Raw genomic sequence first — 17327 nt, forward strand, 5'->3', positions numbered from 1 at the left:
GTTCTCCTGGGAACCTCCAAACCCAGACTCGTCCATCAGATTGCCAGATGAAAAAGCGTGATTCACCACTTCAGAGAAGGCGTCGCCACTGCTCTAGAGTCCAGCGGCGACGTTACACCACTGCATCCGATGCCTTGCATTGGACTTGGTGATGTATGGCTTGGATACAGCCGCTCGGCCATGGAAACCCATTCCATGAAGCTCTCTGCGTACTGTAGGTGGGATAATTGGAAGGTCACATGAAGTTTGGAGCTCTGTAGCAACTGACTGTGCAGAAAGTCTTTGCACTATGCGCTTCAGCATCCGCTGACCCCTCTCTGTCAGTCTACGTGGCCTACCACTTTGCGGCTGAGTTGCTGTTGTTCCCAAACTCTTCCATTTTCACTTTATAAAGCCGACAGTTGACTCTGTAGCACCTTGAGATGCTAAAAATATTAAGTGTGTTGTAAACAAAATTCACTATTATTAATAAAATGTGTTACTATTATGTTAAACTACATGACCATCATCAGAATACATTGGGGACTTCTTTGTCCTTTAAAGGCCTACTGAAATGAGATGTTCTTATTTAGACGGGGATAGCAGGTCCATTCTATGTGTCATACTTGATCATTTCGCGATATTGCCATATTTTTGCTGAAAGGATTTAGTAGAGAACATCCACCAGAAAGTTCGCAACTTTCGGTGTTAAGAGAAATGCCCTGCCTCTACGATGACGTCACACATGTGATGGCTCCTCACATATTCACATTGTTTTTAATGGGAGCCTCCAACAAAAACTGCTATTCGGACGGAGAAAACGACAATTTCCCCATTAATTTGAGCGGATATCAGCTGAGCTTCTGCCTCCCGTACAGCTGCCGTTGACTTCCCTGAGACAGTGCGCGTCAACAACCGGCCGTGGACGTACACTTCTGACTATCAGGTACTGTTAAACTCATTAAAACACTAGCAACACAATAGAAAGATAAGGGATTTCCCAGAATTATCCTAGTAAAATGTGTCTAAAAACATCGGAATCCGTGCCAATGCAATCAACTTTTTTCATTTTTTTTTCTAGTCCGTCGCTATCAATATCCTCAAAGACGAATCTTTCATCCTTGCTCAAATTAATGGGGAAATTGTCGTTTTCTGTGTCTGAATAGCACTTTTTGTTGGAGGCTCCCATTAAAAACAATGTGAATATGTGAGGAGCCATCACACGGGTGACGTCAGCGTCTGCGACTTCCGGTAGAGGCAGGGCTTTTTCTCCAGTTGCGAACTTTATCGTGGATGTTCTCTACTAAATCCTTTCAGCAAAAATATGGCAATATCGCGAAATGATCAAGTATGACACATAGAATGGACCTGCTATCCCCGTTTATATAAGAAAATCTAATTTCAGTAGGCCTTTAATCTTGCTAGTAAGCATACAACAATCTATTGTTTAAGTGTTGCCCCGATACCAATACTTTGGTACCGGTACTAAAACTATTTCGATACTTTTTGGTGCTTTTTCTAAATAAAGGGGACCACAAAAAATTGCATTATTGGCTTTATTTTTACAAATAATCCTAGGGTACATTAAACATATGTTTCTTATTGCAAGTTTGTCCTTAAATAAAAGAGTGAACATACAAGACAACTTATCTTTTAGTAGTAAGTAAACAAACAAAGGCTCCTAATACGTCTGCTGACGTATGCAGTAACATAGTGTCATTTATCATTGTATTATTTTGTCAACATTATTAAAGGCCTACTGAAACCCACTACTACCGACCACGCAGTCTGATAGTTTATATATCAATGATGAAATATTAACACTGCAACACATGCTAATACGGCCGGTTTAGTTTACTAAATTGCAATTTTAAATTTCCAGCGGAGTTTCTTGTTGAAAAAGTCGCGGAATGATGACGCGTGCGCGTGACATCACGGACTGTTAGGAAATATTAGCGCAGCACCATTTGCGGCTAAAAGTAGTCTCTTTTCATCGCGCAATTACACAGTATTCTGGACATCTGTGTTGCTGAATCTTTTGCAATTTGTTCAATTAATAATGGAGAAGTCAAAGTAGGTAGATGGATTTGGGAAACTTTAGCCTTTAGCCACACAAACACACGGTGATTCCTTGTTTAAAATTCCCGGAGGTGAAGCTTTACTATGGATCAGAGCGGTCAAGCGAACATGGTTCCCGACCACTTGTCAACCGGCAGGTTTTGGTGAGAAAATTGTGTTAAAAAGTTGCCTCTTACCGGAGATCTGTGGAGTTTGCGGCATCCTTGTGGATGTTCTCTACTAAATCCTTTCAGCAAAAATATGGCAATATCGCGAAATGATCAAGTATGACACATAGAATGGACCTGCTATCCCCGTTTGAATGAGAACATCTCATTTCAGTAGGCCTTTAAGGACAAGTGGTAGAAAATTAATTATTAATATACTTGTTCATTTACTTTTAATATCTGCTTACTTTCTCTTTTAACATGTTCTATCTACACTTCTCTTAAAATGTAATAATAACTTATTCTTCTGTTGTTTGGATACTTTACATACATTTTGGGTGATACCACAAATTTGGGTATTAATCCGATATCAAGTAGTTACAGAATCATACATTGGTCATATTCAAAGTCCTCATGTGTCCAGGAACATATTTCCTGACTTTATAAACATAATATACATTTAAAAGAAACCAAAGATGTTGTGATGCCAAAAAATATTGACGTAATCATTCTAGTATTGACTAGATACGCTCCTGTACTTGGTATCATTACAGTGGATGTTAGGTGTAGATCCACCAATGGCGTTTGGGGGTGGACTGATACTTTTCAGAGGCGGAATAGTACTGAATAGGATTCATTAGTATCGCGGTACTATATTAATACCGGTATACCGTACAACCCTACAACAATGTGGTCCAAACTTGAGATTTACATAATTTAAGGCGTTCCTCAAACTCAGACGTTCTTTTAAATCCTCTCCTTTTTAGTTTTTATATATATATATATTTTTTTATAATGTGATTCATAAGGTCTTGCAGCAGCTTTAAAAAAAAAAAAAAAAATATATATATATATATATATATTTATTTGACTTAAGAAGCAGTCAGTATGTTCAACCTCTTTCATACCAGTAGTTTCATTTTAGGTCTTATCTTTTTTAGCATTTGGCCTATTAAACTAGTGGGCTGTGAGTACTGTTACTAAAACTTGTGAAAGACTTAACATTTTTGCAGCAGATTCTTAAAAACACCAGTGTGCTGTCTTGAAACTATCCTTGAGCACTCCTATAATTAGGACAAAATAAACGGACCAAAATCAAATATCTACTGTAAAGAACGCTGGTTCTCCATAATATACCAGCTCAGTGGCCTTGTGGTTAGAGTGTCCGCCCTGAGACTGGGAGGCCGTTAGTTCAAACCCAAACGACTACAAAAAAAATGGGACCCAATGGCACTGCTTGGCACTCAGCATCAAGGGTCGGAATTGGGGGTTAAATCACCAAATGATTCCCGAGCGCAGCTGCTCACTGCTCCCCTCACCTCCCAGGGAGTGAACAATGGGATTGGTCAAAAGCAGAATTTCACCACACGTAGTGTGTTTATGTCAATCGTAGGGACTTTACCTTTATATAAAAAATAAGAATAATAGTGAAGGGAGAAGTAAATTTAGTTGGATGTTCCTGCTTTATGAGTGTTTTATTATCAAGCTTTATCCGTGTTGTTTTAGTTTTTAATACATTACATTTACAGCACAAGATATAGGCTTGAAAACTCCTTTGTTCCCAATACCATCAACTAGAAGGGAGGGGTGTCACATGGACGATGCGAAATAATGTTTCCTTTTCAAATTTTTTAACCATAGTTTAGTGTTCTGTTTGATCCATCGTATGTTAATGTTCTGCACTGTATATGGTGTTGCTGCTATTGGAGCCTTCATTTCCTGACGATGAATACATCCATTTTCTACCGCTTGTCCCATTTTGGGGTCACGGGGGGAGCTGGAGCCTATCCCAGCTGCATTTTAGCAGAAGGCGGCGTACACCCTGAACAAGTCGCCACCTCATCGCAGGGCCAACACAGATAAACAAACAACATTCACACACTAGGGCCAATTTAGTGTTTCCAATCATCAGGTGCATGTCTTTGGATGTGGGAGGAAGCCGGAGTACCCGGAGGGAACCCACATAGTCACGGGGAGAACAAGCAAACTCTACACAGAAAAGAACCGAGCTCAGGATCGAACCCAGGACCTTCTTATTGTGAGGCAGACGCACTAAGTCCTGTACAATTCTCTCTACTGATGATTCAAAATCTGATCCCATTTAAATGTTTCTTTTGGAGTCTCCCTCTTGTGGCCGTTTGATAGAATGCATGTTTACATCACCTTCAGAATCTTGTCATAAAATTGACATTGGGAGAAATGAGGCACCTTGGATATATTTATTTCTTTAATTCATTCGTCCATCATAGGATTTACAAAGTTTGCAAATTAAACGCAGTATTTTTTAATTATTTTTTTTACAAAAAACAATATAACGATTGAACTAAGAGAATACAGCTGCACATTGTCAACATGTCAGACCTCCAGCGTGATGCAATGTGCAGAGAGAGGCCTCCTGGAAAGTCAGCAACTAGCCAATTCTTTTACAAATAAAATCATGCAAATTTCCTCTTCAGCTGTTAAATTTATTGTTTCAAATTTGGCACCATCCTAAGAAATCAGCGAGGGAACCGCAAAGCCGTATATAAAGAAATATCCTGAAATTAATTGAAAAAGATTGATCTTCAAGCACCAGGAGGCAATGACCTTAAATTTCACAGATGTTTTTTTTTTTTTTTTTATAAAATACTCACATATAACTGGATGATTTGTACATCATTTCCACTATTGTACAAGCGTAGTAGCACTAAACGCCATGTAGCAGTCAGTGCTGTGCAACACATATTCAAGAATAACTACTGATAATAACTATATTAACAAACCATCGTTGACAATTCATCATAAAAATGTGTAAATGCTATTTAAATACCATGTAAAGGAGATGTCTCGACAGTGTGCTTTTTCTTCCCTAGAACCCGAAAAACATTTTGAAAAGTGTGCCCAGCCCGGTGTGGCGGTGACACGGCTCTCACAGGGATTGGCACGGAAAAGACTTACTGAAGAAGGAGCAGAGGAACATGCACGCCTCTGTTTCGGCGTCAAAGGCTGCGCCATTCACTCAGGAAACATGCCCAGCAAACACACCGTGGCCTGGAACTTAAGAAAGTATTCTAATCAGAAGCTTAAATGGAAGTAAACAACACGGGTACAGAAAAAGCATCAGGATGGCGGCTGAGAAGGTTTATGAGCTAATTTGGAGCAAAAGGCTTGCACAGTGATGCTGTGACGCTTCAACAAACAGATGAGCTTTCGAATCACTGCAGAAGTGACTTGGATGGCGGTTTGGACTCTTTACTCCAATTTTTCATTAGTGGAAGCAGTGAAATGTCACGTTGTAGCTTTCAGTGCAAATACTTAAAGCTTGCTCACTGAAAGGCACTACGGATGTTCAACACCATACAGAGATGGAGGATGTACTGGGCACATGTCTGTTTCCTGAGGCATGTTCAGATCTAGCACAATAAAAGCTTCGAAAAAACAACCAAACACCTCTCATCTCATGAAGCACTGAGCAAGGTTGTTCTCTAATAACAAAGCAATAACAAACCTATTGAACAAGACATGAGACCGGGCTCCCCCCGCCCACGGAATCTCGCCGACCAACACCAGTGTCCACCTGGTTACACTCAACTGGACGCCCACGGCAAGTGGCTTCAGGTGCGGTGAAAACAGAGAAGCCAGGCGACGGCGCGCCTGCAGCCTGTGGCGCTCGGCATGCAGCTCATCAGAGGATGGCGCAGAAGAACTTCTTCTCCCGGAACGGGTTCTCGGAGGCGGGTACGGGCACGATGAGAGGGTCCTCGCGTATGTGGGCGTCGCAGTATGCCATCAGGTCTGCGGCGGCTTTGGACACCTGTTGACAACAGACAGGCAAAGTTATGGCCTGCATAGAAGACAACCTCAGAAATATAGCACAAATTTGTCTTTTTTTTCTGTGAAATTGGTAGACTTTAATAAAGCTGTTGGATCTGCTCCATTGTTCACCAGTAACTTAGTCCACCCAGGATTTCACTGGATTTTTTTTGTGTGATTGTTGCGGCCCAAAATGCCTGATTTGGCAGCTGCTTTTTCACAAAGTCGCAGCAACAACGTTTTGAGGTATACCATCGCATCAGCTTGTAGGTTCACACATTTGTTTATCAAGGTTTTACAGTAGCAAGGGGATTCCTACTGTATGCATGATGACATCATTAGTTGCGGTTTGCCTGACACATGAAACGTGACAAAATAGGGGGAGGTAGTGGTGCGCTATCCACTTTAACTGCCAGATGGCAGTAGAGTTTTGAATATCTTAAAATGTGTTTTATGGCCACAGCGTCAGTTGTTATGCCTGTTCCATCTTTTTCAGTAGACTGCATTGAAAAATGCATAACCCCAGATCCACCCAAAAACGAGGCCACATGAATACCTTCCCTACTGTAGGTGTTGTGTAACCTTGACCCCAAAAAGCAATCAATTTAACAAATCTAACAAAATAAACTTTACGAAATGACAATACCTTAAATTGAGGGATTTTCTCAGCATTTTTAGGTGTGCTTCTTGACGGGGGGAAGCACCAATTAAATTAATTTCAATGGGAGAGGTTGATTTGAGATACAAGTGTTTTGACTCAAGAGCGACGCCACAGAACCAATTAAGCTTGTAAGTTGAGGTACAACTGTGTTATCTTTCAGACAACAGAATTTTTTAAACAGCTCTTTAGATTGTGCACGTGTATCTGACCTTGTGTCCATTGGGGCATTATTTGTTTCATCCTTTAACGTGGTCTGAGGAGAATATCAAACTTTAAAACATGCTTTGTTTGCCTAGAGGCTTTGTTCTAAGTGGAAAAATGACTTTAGATGTTGCAGAGTGCTCAGAGTGGAAATAAAGGCAAGGTTCCACTCGCAAATGGAGAAGAGCAGTTGCATTAGCGTGATGACCGTATCTTAATGATCTACATGGAGAACACAGACATCTGATTTTCTGGAAGCTGGGCTGAGTACAACCACGTAAACACTATGCGTCTGATGTATTAAGTTACCAAATAAGTGCTAAACTCCGTTAAAAAACTGGCACTATATTGCGTGTGATCTACTAACACTGTGTGCAATGGATAACAAGTGGAAAAGGGGTGCTGTAAAAAATTAAAGACGCAGTGCTACTACTCACTTGTGATTGACATCGTGGGAGTGGTATTGATTTAACAATATCTTCATTGTGAGTGGAGGAGAAGTGCACTGCATTATGCTGAGAGCTGTTTCTAACCTTTGGGTTACCTCATTAAGGTGCATGAGCGGGTCGCAATATTACAAAACAGTTTTCAGCGCGATGTAGGAAAGCCTGTGCCACTGCAACCACAATAACATATTGGTAAATTAATTTCTCCCTGACATTTTCAATCAAAACTGATCATTAAGATCCATTCATCCAATTACTACCGCTTGTCCCTTTCAGGGTCGCCGGAGCCTATCTGAGCTGCATTCGGGCGGAAGGCGGTGTACACCCTGGACAAGTCGCCAACTCATTGCAGGGCCAACACAGATAGACAGATCGTTCCATTATTTTGGTTGCAGCGCATGTCATTGTATAATGGTAATAGGTGACATTTTCACAACTTTTTCCTTTGTATATCCAAGGCAGGGCAGAAGAAAATCAATATGAAATGTTAACAAATGAAGAAAGACTGTTTGGGACAATAGAGGGACTTGGGAAAAAAGACATGAGGGACTTCACAGCAACAATGTATCACTGTATAACAAGACAATCTAATAGTACAATAAAGTTTTCTTTTGTACTATTTTTTGTTTACTTTTTGTGAAACAAAATAGTCATAGCATGAGAAGAATTTTGTAAAGTGGTAATATTAAGTTAGATTAGGGGTGTGGTAAAAAATTTATTCGAATTTGAATCGCGATTCTCACGTTGTGCGATTCAGAATCGATTGTCATTTTTATAAAAATCGATTTTTTTTAAATCAATTTTTTTATTTTTATTTAATCCAACAAAACATTACACAACAATACCATAACGATGCAATCCAATTCCAAAACCAAACCTGAGCCAGCAACACTCAGAACTGCAATAAACAGAGCAATTGAGAAGACACAAACACGACAGAACAAAAAGTAGTGAAACAAAAATTAATATTATCAACAACAGTATCAATATTAGTTATAATTTCAGCATAGCAGTGATTAAAAATCCCTCATTGACATTATCATTAGACATTTATAAAAATAAAAAAAAAGAACAATAGTGTCACAGTGACTTACACTTGCATCGCATCTCATAAGCTTGACAACACACTGTGTCCAATGTTTTCACAAAGATAAAATAAGTCATATTTTTGGTTCGTTTAATAGTTAAAACAAATTTACATTATTGCAATCAGTTGATCAAACATTGTCCTTTACAATTATAAAAGCTTTTTTTAAAAAAATCCACTACTCTGCTAGCATGTCAGCAGACTGGGGTAGATCCTTCTGAAATCCCATGTATTGAATGAATAAAGAATCGTTTTGAATCGGAAAAATATCGTTTTTGAATCAAGAATCGCGTTGAATCGAAAAAAAAAAAAAAAAAGATTTTTAATCGAATCGCGACACCAAGAATCGATATTGAATCGATTCGTGGGACACCCAAAGATTCGCAACCCTAGTTAAGATGTTGCAATATTAGGGGAATAACGTGAGAAAAAACACGTAAATTATGAACATTTACAATATTTATTATTTTACAAAAGTGTTACTTTAAATTGTTCCCAGTATTAAGTCAAAATATTTTAGGGAATTCATCTTAATCAAATTTTATGACAATGAAATGATAACTTATTAAAAAGCAGTGAAGTTGTGATGCTACAAGGAAAAAAGTTGTAATGTTAGACAAAAAACATTTCGTTTTGCGGGTATAGTTTTTATAGGTTAATGCATAAACTACTCTTAATATGTGAGTACATGTCATTGTAATCTGCTTTTATGAAAATAAACTGGTAATATTACAATTGTTTTACCAATCTTATGACAAACGGCACAATTCTAACAGGCTTTACCTCCTGTGCAAACACTTTTGTCTTGTGAGTCCGCGCTTCCCCGGACACACAACAACACTTCCTCATTCTCCACCAATCACCTTTCAGGCACGGATGGTGTGTTTGTGACAGTGGGAAAAACTGACATCAAATCCAAACCTTACACACACATAAGACATTAACACTGGCTTGTCGTTACAGTATGTATCTTGCAACCGAAACCGGATGTAAATAAAACACACGCCATTGTGACTGTCTAGAGCAGTGGTTCTCAACCTTTTTTCAGTGATGTACCCGCTGTGAATTTTTTTTTTAATTCAATTACCCCCTAGTCAGAGCTAAGCATTTTTGGTGAAAAAAGAGATGAAATAAAATACAGCACTATGTCATCAGTTTCTGATTTATGAAATTGTATAACAGTGCAAAATATTGCTCATTTGTAGTGGTCTTGTTGAAAAATAAACAAGTGATTCAATTGTAAATAACAAATTCTTCACATAAAAAGTAATCATCAACTTAAAGTGCCCTGTTTGGGGATTGTAATAGAGATCCATCTGGATTAATGAACTTAATTTTTACATTCATATTTTGTTGAAGTATTATTCAATAAATATATTTATAAATGATTTTTGAATTGTTGCTATTTTTAGAATAATTTAAATAAATCTCACGTACCCCTTGGCATACCTTCAAGTACCCCCAGGGGAACGCGTACCCCCATTTGAGAACCACTGGTCTAAAACAGTGGTTCTCAACCTTTTTTCAGTGATGTACCCCGTGTGAACATTTTTTTATTCAAGTACCCCCAATCAGAGCAAAGCCATTTTGGTTGAAAAAAAGAGATTAAGAAGTAAAATGCAGCACTATGTCATCAGTTTCTGTTTTATTTCATTGTATAACAGTGCAAAATATTGCTCATTTGCAGTGGTTTTCTTAAATTATTTGGAAAAAAAAGATATAAAAATAACTAAAAACTTGTTGAAAAATAAACAGCTGATTCAATTATAAGTAAAGATTTCTACACATAAAAGTAATCACCAACTTAAAGTGCCCTCTTTGGGGATTGTAATAGAGATCCATCTGGATTCATGAACTTAATTCTAAACATTTCTCCACAAAAAAAGAAATCTTTAACATCAATATTTATGGAACATGTCCACAAAAAAATAGAGCTGTCAACACTGAATATTGCATTTTTGCATTTCTTTCCACAGTTTATGAACTTACATCCATATTTTGTTGAAGTATTTATTATTCAATAAAGGATTTTTGAATTGTTGCTATTTTTACAATATTTTTTAAAAATCTCACGTACCCCTTGGCATACCTTCAAGTAACCCCAGGGGTACGTGTACCCCCATTTGAGAACCACTAGTCTAGAGCAGAGGTTCTTAACCTGGGTTCGATCGAACCCTAAGGGTTCGGTGAATCGGCCTCAGAGGTTCGGTGGAGCCTTTGCCGCAGAGGTCAAGCCACACCAGACTCATCGTGTACATAAAAACTTCTCTCTATCGGCAAATTATGGATACGGCAACAGCAGAAGTCAAACTGATTTGCAGGTGTGTAACTTTTTGTGAGTTCATGCACTGTGTTGGTTTTGTTCTTTGAACAAGGTGATGTTCATCCTTGGTTCATTTTGTGGGGCGGGGTTTGGTGGTAGCGGGGGATTGTGTGTGGTGGGGGGGTGTATATTGTAGCTTCGTGGAAGAGTTAGTGGTGCAACGGATTCTGGGTATTTGTTCTGTTGTGTTTATGTTGTGTTACGGTGTGGATGTTCTCCCGAAATGTGTTTGTCTTTCTTGTTTTGTGTGGGTTCACAGTGTGGCGCATATTTGTAACAGTGTTAAAGTTGTTTATACGGCCACCCTCAGTGTGACCTGCATGGCTGTTGACTAAGCATGCCTTGCATTCACTTATGTGTGTGTAAAAGCTGTATATATTATGTGACTGTGCTGGCACGCTGTTTGTATGGAGGAATAGCAGACGTGACGACAGGTTGTAGAGTACGCTAAGGTAGTGCCTTTAAGGCATGCCCCCGGTAATGTTGTCTGGGTGGAAATCGGGAGAAATTCGGGAGAATGGTTGCCCCGGGAGATTTTCAGGAGGGGCACTGAAATTCGGGAGTCTCCTGGGAAAATCGGGAGGGTTGGCAAGTATGACCTCCGACAAGATTAAGAACCACTGGTCTAGAGCGTTGTCAGCATGTCTGCAATGTCAATTTAATTTTCATATATAATGCAGATATACTTGTGGATAGCCATATACAAAATGTGCAAATATTCAGAGGACAGTGGCGGCTTTTAAGAAGAGAAAGTTCAACTAGAGTAACAGCGCCAAGCAAAAGTGACGTCACGCTCGCCGCGGCTAGCTTTTCGTCAAGGACATCGAAGGACAGAAATTAAGAGTCTCTAAGCCCGAGTATATTCTATAATAACACCAAAAGATACTCGATTTGTTGCTAGTTGTTTTTAACTGAACAAAATAAAGTCATTAAAAGTCTGGAAAAACTTGAAAAAATCTTAACGAAGAGCAACAATTGGGAATACAGCAAAACGATAAAACATTTTTTTAATACTAATTCATAATAACAGATTTGTTTTAAATGTAGGCTTACATTTTTTTAGCTTTTTTAAAGAAAATCATATCATCATGGCAAATTACTCGATTACGTCCTGGTGACCACGCCCTCACCGCCACAGGTATCTTGGCAGTTTATGAGAAACCCTGTATTATTACATTACTTTATAAAACTACTGTAGTTAGTGTGGCTTTTCGCTGAAATGTTCATACTATTTCGGGGTGGTCCTAATGTTACTAATAGTAGTTATTGTTCAATACTCTCCTCCAGATGACCTTATTTAGTTATCGTGACAGTACTCAAGTCTGCACAGATGAGAATAATAACAAAGACATTCATTACGATAAGGATAAACTGCATAATTACTCTGATAATCAAAGTGAATTATAGTGCAAATGTAGGTAGGTTTTCTGTTGAGAAAGACAGTGTGTGTGTGTGTGTGTGTGTGTGGTTAGTGCCCAGACTGGCTGTAATTACACTACAGTCCCACGATGCACAGAGAGTCCTTGCAATTAACACAGTTCATGTTCCTTTAGCTGATTGAGCGATTAATGAGAAGGTCCCTGAATGAGCTGCCGCTCTTGTCACTGATACACACTCCGAGTTGTCACGTCCCTTAATTAAATCTACAGAACCAGCAGACACTGACAACACCGCTTCCCTACCGCGTCAGTCTCTGCTCTTTATTCTGCTTTCATTCACAGATGCACTCAGCTTCACAAGCTACTTGATTAAATAAATAATAAACATTTACTTATCTGAGTTAGCAGGAGACATAATAATAATCATAATAATAATGGATTAGATTTATATCGCGCTTTTCTATAATCAGATACTCAAAGCGCTCACAGAGAAGTGGGAACCCATCATTCATTTACACCTGGTAGTGGTAAGCTACATATGTAGCCACAGCTGCCCTGGGGTAGACTGACGGAAGCGTGGCTGCCAGTTTGGGCCTACGGCCCCTCCGACCACCACCAATCATTCATTCATCATTCATTCACCAGTGTGAGCGGCACCGGGGGCAAGGGTGAAGTGTCCTACCCAAGGACACAACGGCAGCGATTTGGATGTCAATAGGTGGGAAGCGAACCTGCAACCCTCAGGTTTCTGGCACGGCTGCTCTACCCGCTACGCCATGTCGCCACATGAGACGGAAATAAAAAATAAAAGTAAAAAAATGCATACAATTTCCATTCTATTCATGGTGTATTATTATTTTGCGCAACCAGCAGTCATACAAACAGAAGATTCTCTCTCAATTGGATGCATTCATTCATTGACAGATGGATGAATGGGTGTGTGAGTAGTTCAACAAATGAGTGAGTGGACACAAATATTGATGTTAAATATTTCATTTATTGTGAAGAAATGTTTAGAATTAAGTTGATGAATCCAGATGGGTCTCTATTACAATCCCCAAAGAGGGCACTTTAAAAGTTGATGATTACTTCTACGTGTAGAAATATTTATTTATAAATGAATCACTTGTTTATTTTTCAACAAGTTTTTAGTTATTTTTGTAACTTTTTTTCAAAATAGTTCAAGAAAGACCACTACAAAAGAGCAATATTTTGCACTGTTATACAATTTAATAAATCAGAAACTGATGACATAGTGCTGTATTTTACTTCTTTATCTCTTTTTTTCAACCAAAAATGCTTCGCTCTGATTAGGGGGTACTTGAATTAAAAAAAATATTCAAAGGGGGTACATCTCTGAAAAAAGGTTGAGAACCACTGGTCTATATCACACAACAATGATAGGATGAGAATAATTTACACCTAAAGTTACGTGACTAATAGAGATAGGATTTATGACTCTTTGAAGCATTTCTTTCAAGAGCTGTTTAACCCTATCTAAATTGTTTTTAATAAACAAAATAAGATATTTTGACAGCAAAAAAGACTTTTTAACAGGAATACATTTGGTTATTTTGTGTATACGGTAGTTTGCAGACTATTACATTAACAACTGTCTAAATCACATCAGGACCAATAAAGGAGAAGAATAGTTCCCTCTGACAATATAGACTAAAAATATCTATTGCCAAATTAAATTGTAGGAAAAAGTCAAAAAGCAGATTAATGAGGCTGGTAAATGTTGAAGTAAGGTTTGGGATAATCTATGTTTGAAATGCAGAGAGGTTCCTTCCTGCAAGCAGCTCTAGTACTGCTGAGTATGGCTGAAGGATGATGAGTGGTGATGAAGCTGCATGGCAGGGTTTCAGCCTCGTCAGTGATGCTGAGCGAGCAGCCTTCTTTCCACTACGGGGAAATCTTTCTCGGAACACACAGCGGGCATAAGGAATGACATGATGACGCAGATATTAAACTCTTCATCGCACTCCTGAAACTTGAAATATTGCAAGCTAAAGATTATAGAAATAGTTATCACAAGCTTTTCAAAAGTCAATATTTAACCACATAATGTCTTACATTGCAATAAAAAAGCTTCCAGGAAAGTGCTAATCGATTATTGTTCACAGAGAAGACTAACTGCTGTCACTGAGAAGCGAGAGGAATGTTCTGTCATCTTTTTTCTTCAGCTTCCCGCTTTGCACAGCAGAGCAAAGGATCCACCAGACACCAAATTTTCCACCATATCTCATTTTGTAACCATCTTATATTCTGACTCTGCACATGCATTCATTGTCAGGGCCACAGGTGAGCTGGGGCCTATCTCAGCTTTCTCAGAACACCCTGGACCCTGAATAAATCCTCGCTGAATAAAACTACACTATACAGTGCTTAAAAGAATTGTTTGCTTCGAGGGCGCTAAAACTTCCTAATGTGTTTGAAGCATTGTATTCCACCTGTGTCGAGTTGTCCAAATCACCCAAAACGTATCCCAATTGTTTGTGCTGGTCTGTGCTGCAAACATCTTGGTTTGTGCTGTTACTGTTTTTAAAAATATTCCAAAATAAATTTTCTGACTAGTGATGTCATCCAGACCTCCAACTTTGTCCAAATCACCCATTTTTTGGTGCTGCAAAAATATTTGGTCTAAATTTCACATTTTTAAAGTTATCATTTTATGGTTTTATGTTGTTAGTGTGTAATTAACATGTTATTAATCGTAACAACCCCAATTTTGTAAAACTTGTCCCATTTGTTTGTGCTGTGTTTTTGCTGCAAACATTTTTGTTTGTGCTGTTACTTCTTTTAATTAGTATTTTTTATTGTTATTAACATGTAATTAACGTGTTAATAACCATGACTAAACCCTTACTTTATCAAAATCTCCCCAAATGTGTTCAGTTTGTTTGTTCTACTAGTTGCTTTTCTCTGACTGATGTGTGTCGTCAAACAAATTTCCCCGATTGACAAGCAATTTTCATTCAATATACAGTACAGGCCAAACGTTTGGACACACCTCCTCATTCAATGCGTTTTCTTTATTTTCATTACTATTTACATTTTAGATTGTCACTGAAGGCATCAAAACAATGAACGAACACTGACTTTGCACACCCTTGGCATTCTCTCGATGAGCTTCAAGCACCCCTGTGAAGTGAAAACCATTTCAGATGACTACCTATTGAAGCTCCTCAAGAGAATGCCAATAGTGTGCGAAAAAATAATCAGAGCAAAGGGTGGCTATTTTGAAGAAAATAGAACATAAAACATGTTTTCAGTTATTTCACCTTCTTTTGTTAAGTACATAACTCGACATGTGTTCATTCGTAGTTTTGATGCCTTCAGTGACAATCTACATTGTCATGAAAATAAAGAAAACTCCTTGAAAGAGGAGAAGGTGTGTCCAATTTTTTGGCCTGTACTGTTATTAGTAGGTATGTGATAATCGGCCACTGACCTACTTATCTCCATTGCAGCGATGGCTTTCCCCAAAGTGCCTTGACTTTGAAATTTCTGGGTCTGATTTCTTGAAGTGCCATTATTCATTATTACATCTCAAGATCATACAAATTAAACCCGAAGGTATGTTTGCAGCGCTTTACTTATAGTTTAAGGTATTTGTATTCATGTCTGTTCTTATAATCCTGAAAAAAGAAATCAATCTAAGCATTGAAATATGTTTTTTTGTGCTAGCTGAAACCGTCTGTCCGCCATGAAAATCCCCCAAAAAAGTGTGTAACATTTAATCCAGAAAACTCCACTGTGGTCAGACATTATCATACTAATGCACAATTATTCGCGCTCACTGGCGTTTTATGTTATCAAAGATTTTGCAGTTTGTATTCAAAATGGTATGCCTATAACGTATGAGTACTCTTGCCACTAATTAACTAAATTAAATAGTAATTAATTAATTAATCAAGTTTTTTTTTTCATTAAGCAATTTTCTTTGAGTTACTGAGCTAATTCATTTGCTTCTTCATGCATTTATGACGAATAAGAAGGGAGCTATGATGTTTTTAAGGTATTTTTTCCAAAACATAGGTCATACTTTTCTCTATTGTCGTAATGAATAATTTCAGACAAAAAAAGTGACCAATTCTTACACTTCAACAATTCTTAACTACCTTGATATTTGGCCTACCACAATGGTTTTAGTACCATTGGAACATTTGTTCCAATGTTTATAAAAATTTATTGATTACTTTGAGTTATTTTGCATTTGAAATGTACTTAGTTATAAAAATGCTTCCGCTTCACTTTTTTCACAATTTTTTTTAGTTAAATCCCTATTCTGAAATTGAATAAATAAATTTTCCTCTTTAAAATTCCACAGACAATACCAACTAATGACAATGTGAACATTTTTTTGCAAGCATATTTAATGTAAAAATTTCAAAAAACACACATGTACATTATTATACACAGCCTTTGCTCAATCATTTTTATTGATGCACCTTGGCAAGCAATTACAGCCTCAAGTCTTTTTGAATATGATGCCACAAGATTGGCACACCTATCTTTGGGCAGTTTCGCCCATTCCGCTTTGCAGCCCCATCTCTGAACATTGCTGCATTCATTTTTCCCTCTACCCTGACTAGTCTCCCAGTTCCTGTCGCTGAAAAACATCCCCACAGCATGATGCTCCCTCACCAAGCTTCACTGTGGGGATGGTATTGGCCTCGTGATGAATGGTGCCTACAAACATGACTCTTATTATCACACTAAAGAGTTCAATCTTTTCCTCAGCAGACCAGAGAATTTTGTTTCTCGTGGTCTGAGAGTCTTTCAGGTGCGTTTTGGGGATTTTCTTTTTACTAAGAAATAAATGGCTTCGTCTGATTGGTGGCTTGGTGCCAAGATGGTTGTGCTCCTGAAAAGTTCTCCTCTCTCCACAGAGGAATTATGTAGCTCTGACATAATGACCATCGGTTCTTGGTCACCTCCCTGACTAGACTAAGATGAATGCAGCAATGTACAGAGATATCCTGAATGAAAACCAATGCTTCCCATCCAATCTAATGGAGCTTGAGAGGTGTTGTAAAGAGGAATGGGTGAAACTGCCCAAAGATAGGTGTGCCAAGCTTATGACATCGTATTCAAAAATAATTGAGAATGTAATTGCTGCCAAAGGTGCATCAACAAGATACTGAGAGCAAAGGCTATGAGTTGTTATGTACATGTGATTTTTTTTAATTTTTTATTAAAATCGCAAAATAAAAAAACAAAAATCACTA

At 38.2% G+C, this 17327-nt stretch overlaps 1 protein-coding gene across 2 annotated transcripts in view; it reads right to left on the minus strand.

Moving 5' to 3' along the window:
* Positions 1 to 4418: 4418 nt before the first annotated feature.
* Positions 4419 to 17327, minus strand: part of LOC133559170 (guanine nucleotide-binding protein G(I)/G(S)/G(O) subunit gamma-4) — a 28128-nt gene continuing 15219 nt past the window's right edge. For both annotated transcript variants that reach the window (XM_061910634.1, XM_061910633.1), the window contains one exon: positions 4419 to 5997. In XM_061910634.1, the coding sequence (XP_061766618.1) occupies positions 5869 to 5997 (129 nt within the window). In that variant the 3' untranslated portion in view covers positions 4419 to 5868. The remainder of the gene's footprint in view (positions 5998 to 17327) is intronic.

The sequence above is a fragment of the Nerophis ophidion genome, linkage group LG09 (assembly GCF_033978795.1).
Source record: "Nerophis ophidion isolate RoL-2023_Sa linkage group LG09, RoL_Noph_v1.0, whole genome shotgun sequence".
Taxonomy (NCBI): Eukaryota; Metazoa; Chordata; class Actinopteri; order Syngnathiformes; family Syngnathidae; genus Nerophis; species Nerophis ophidion.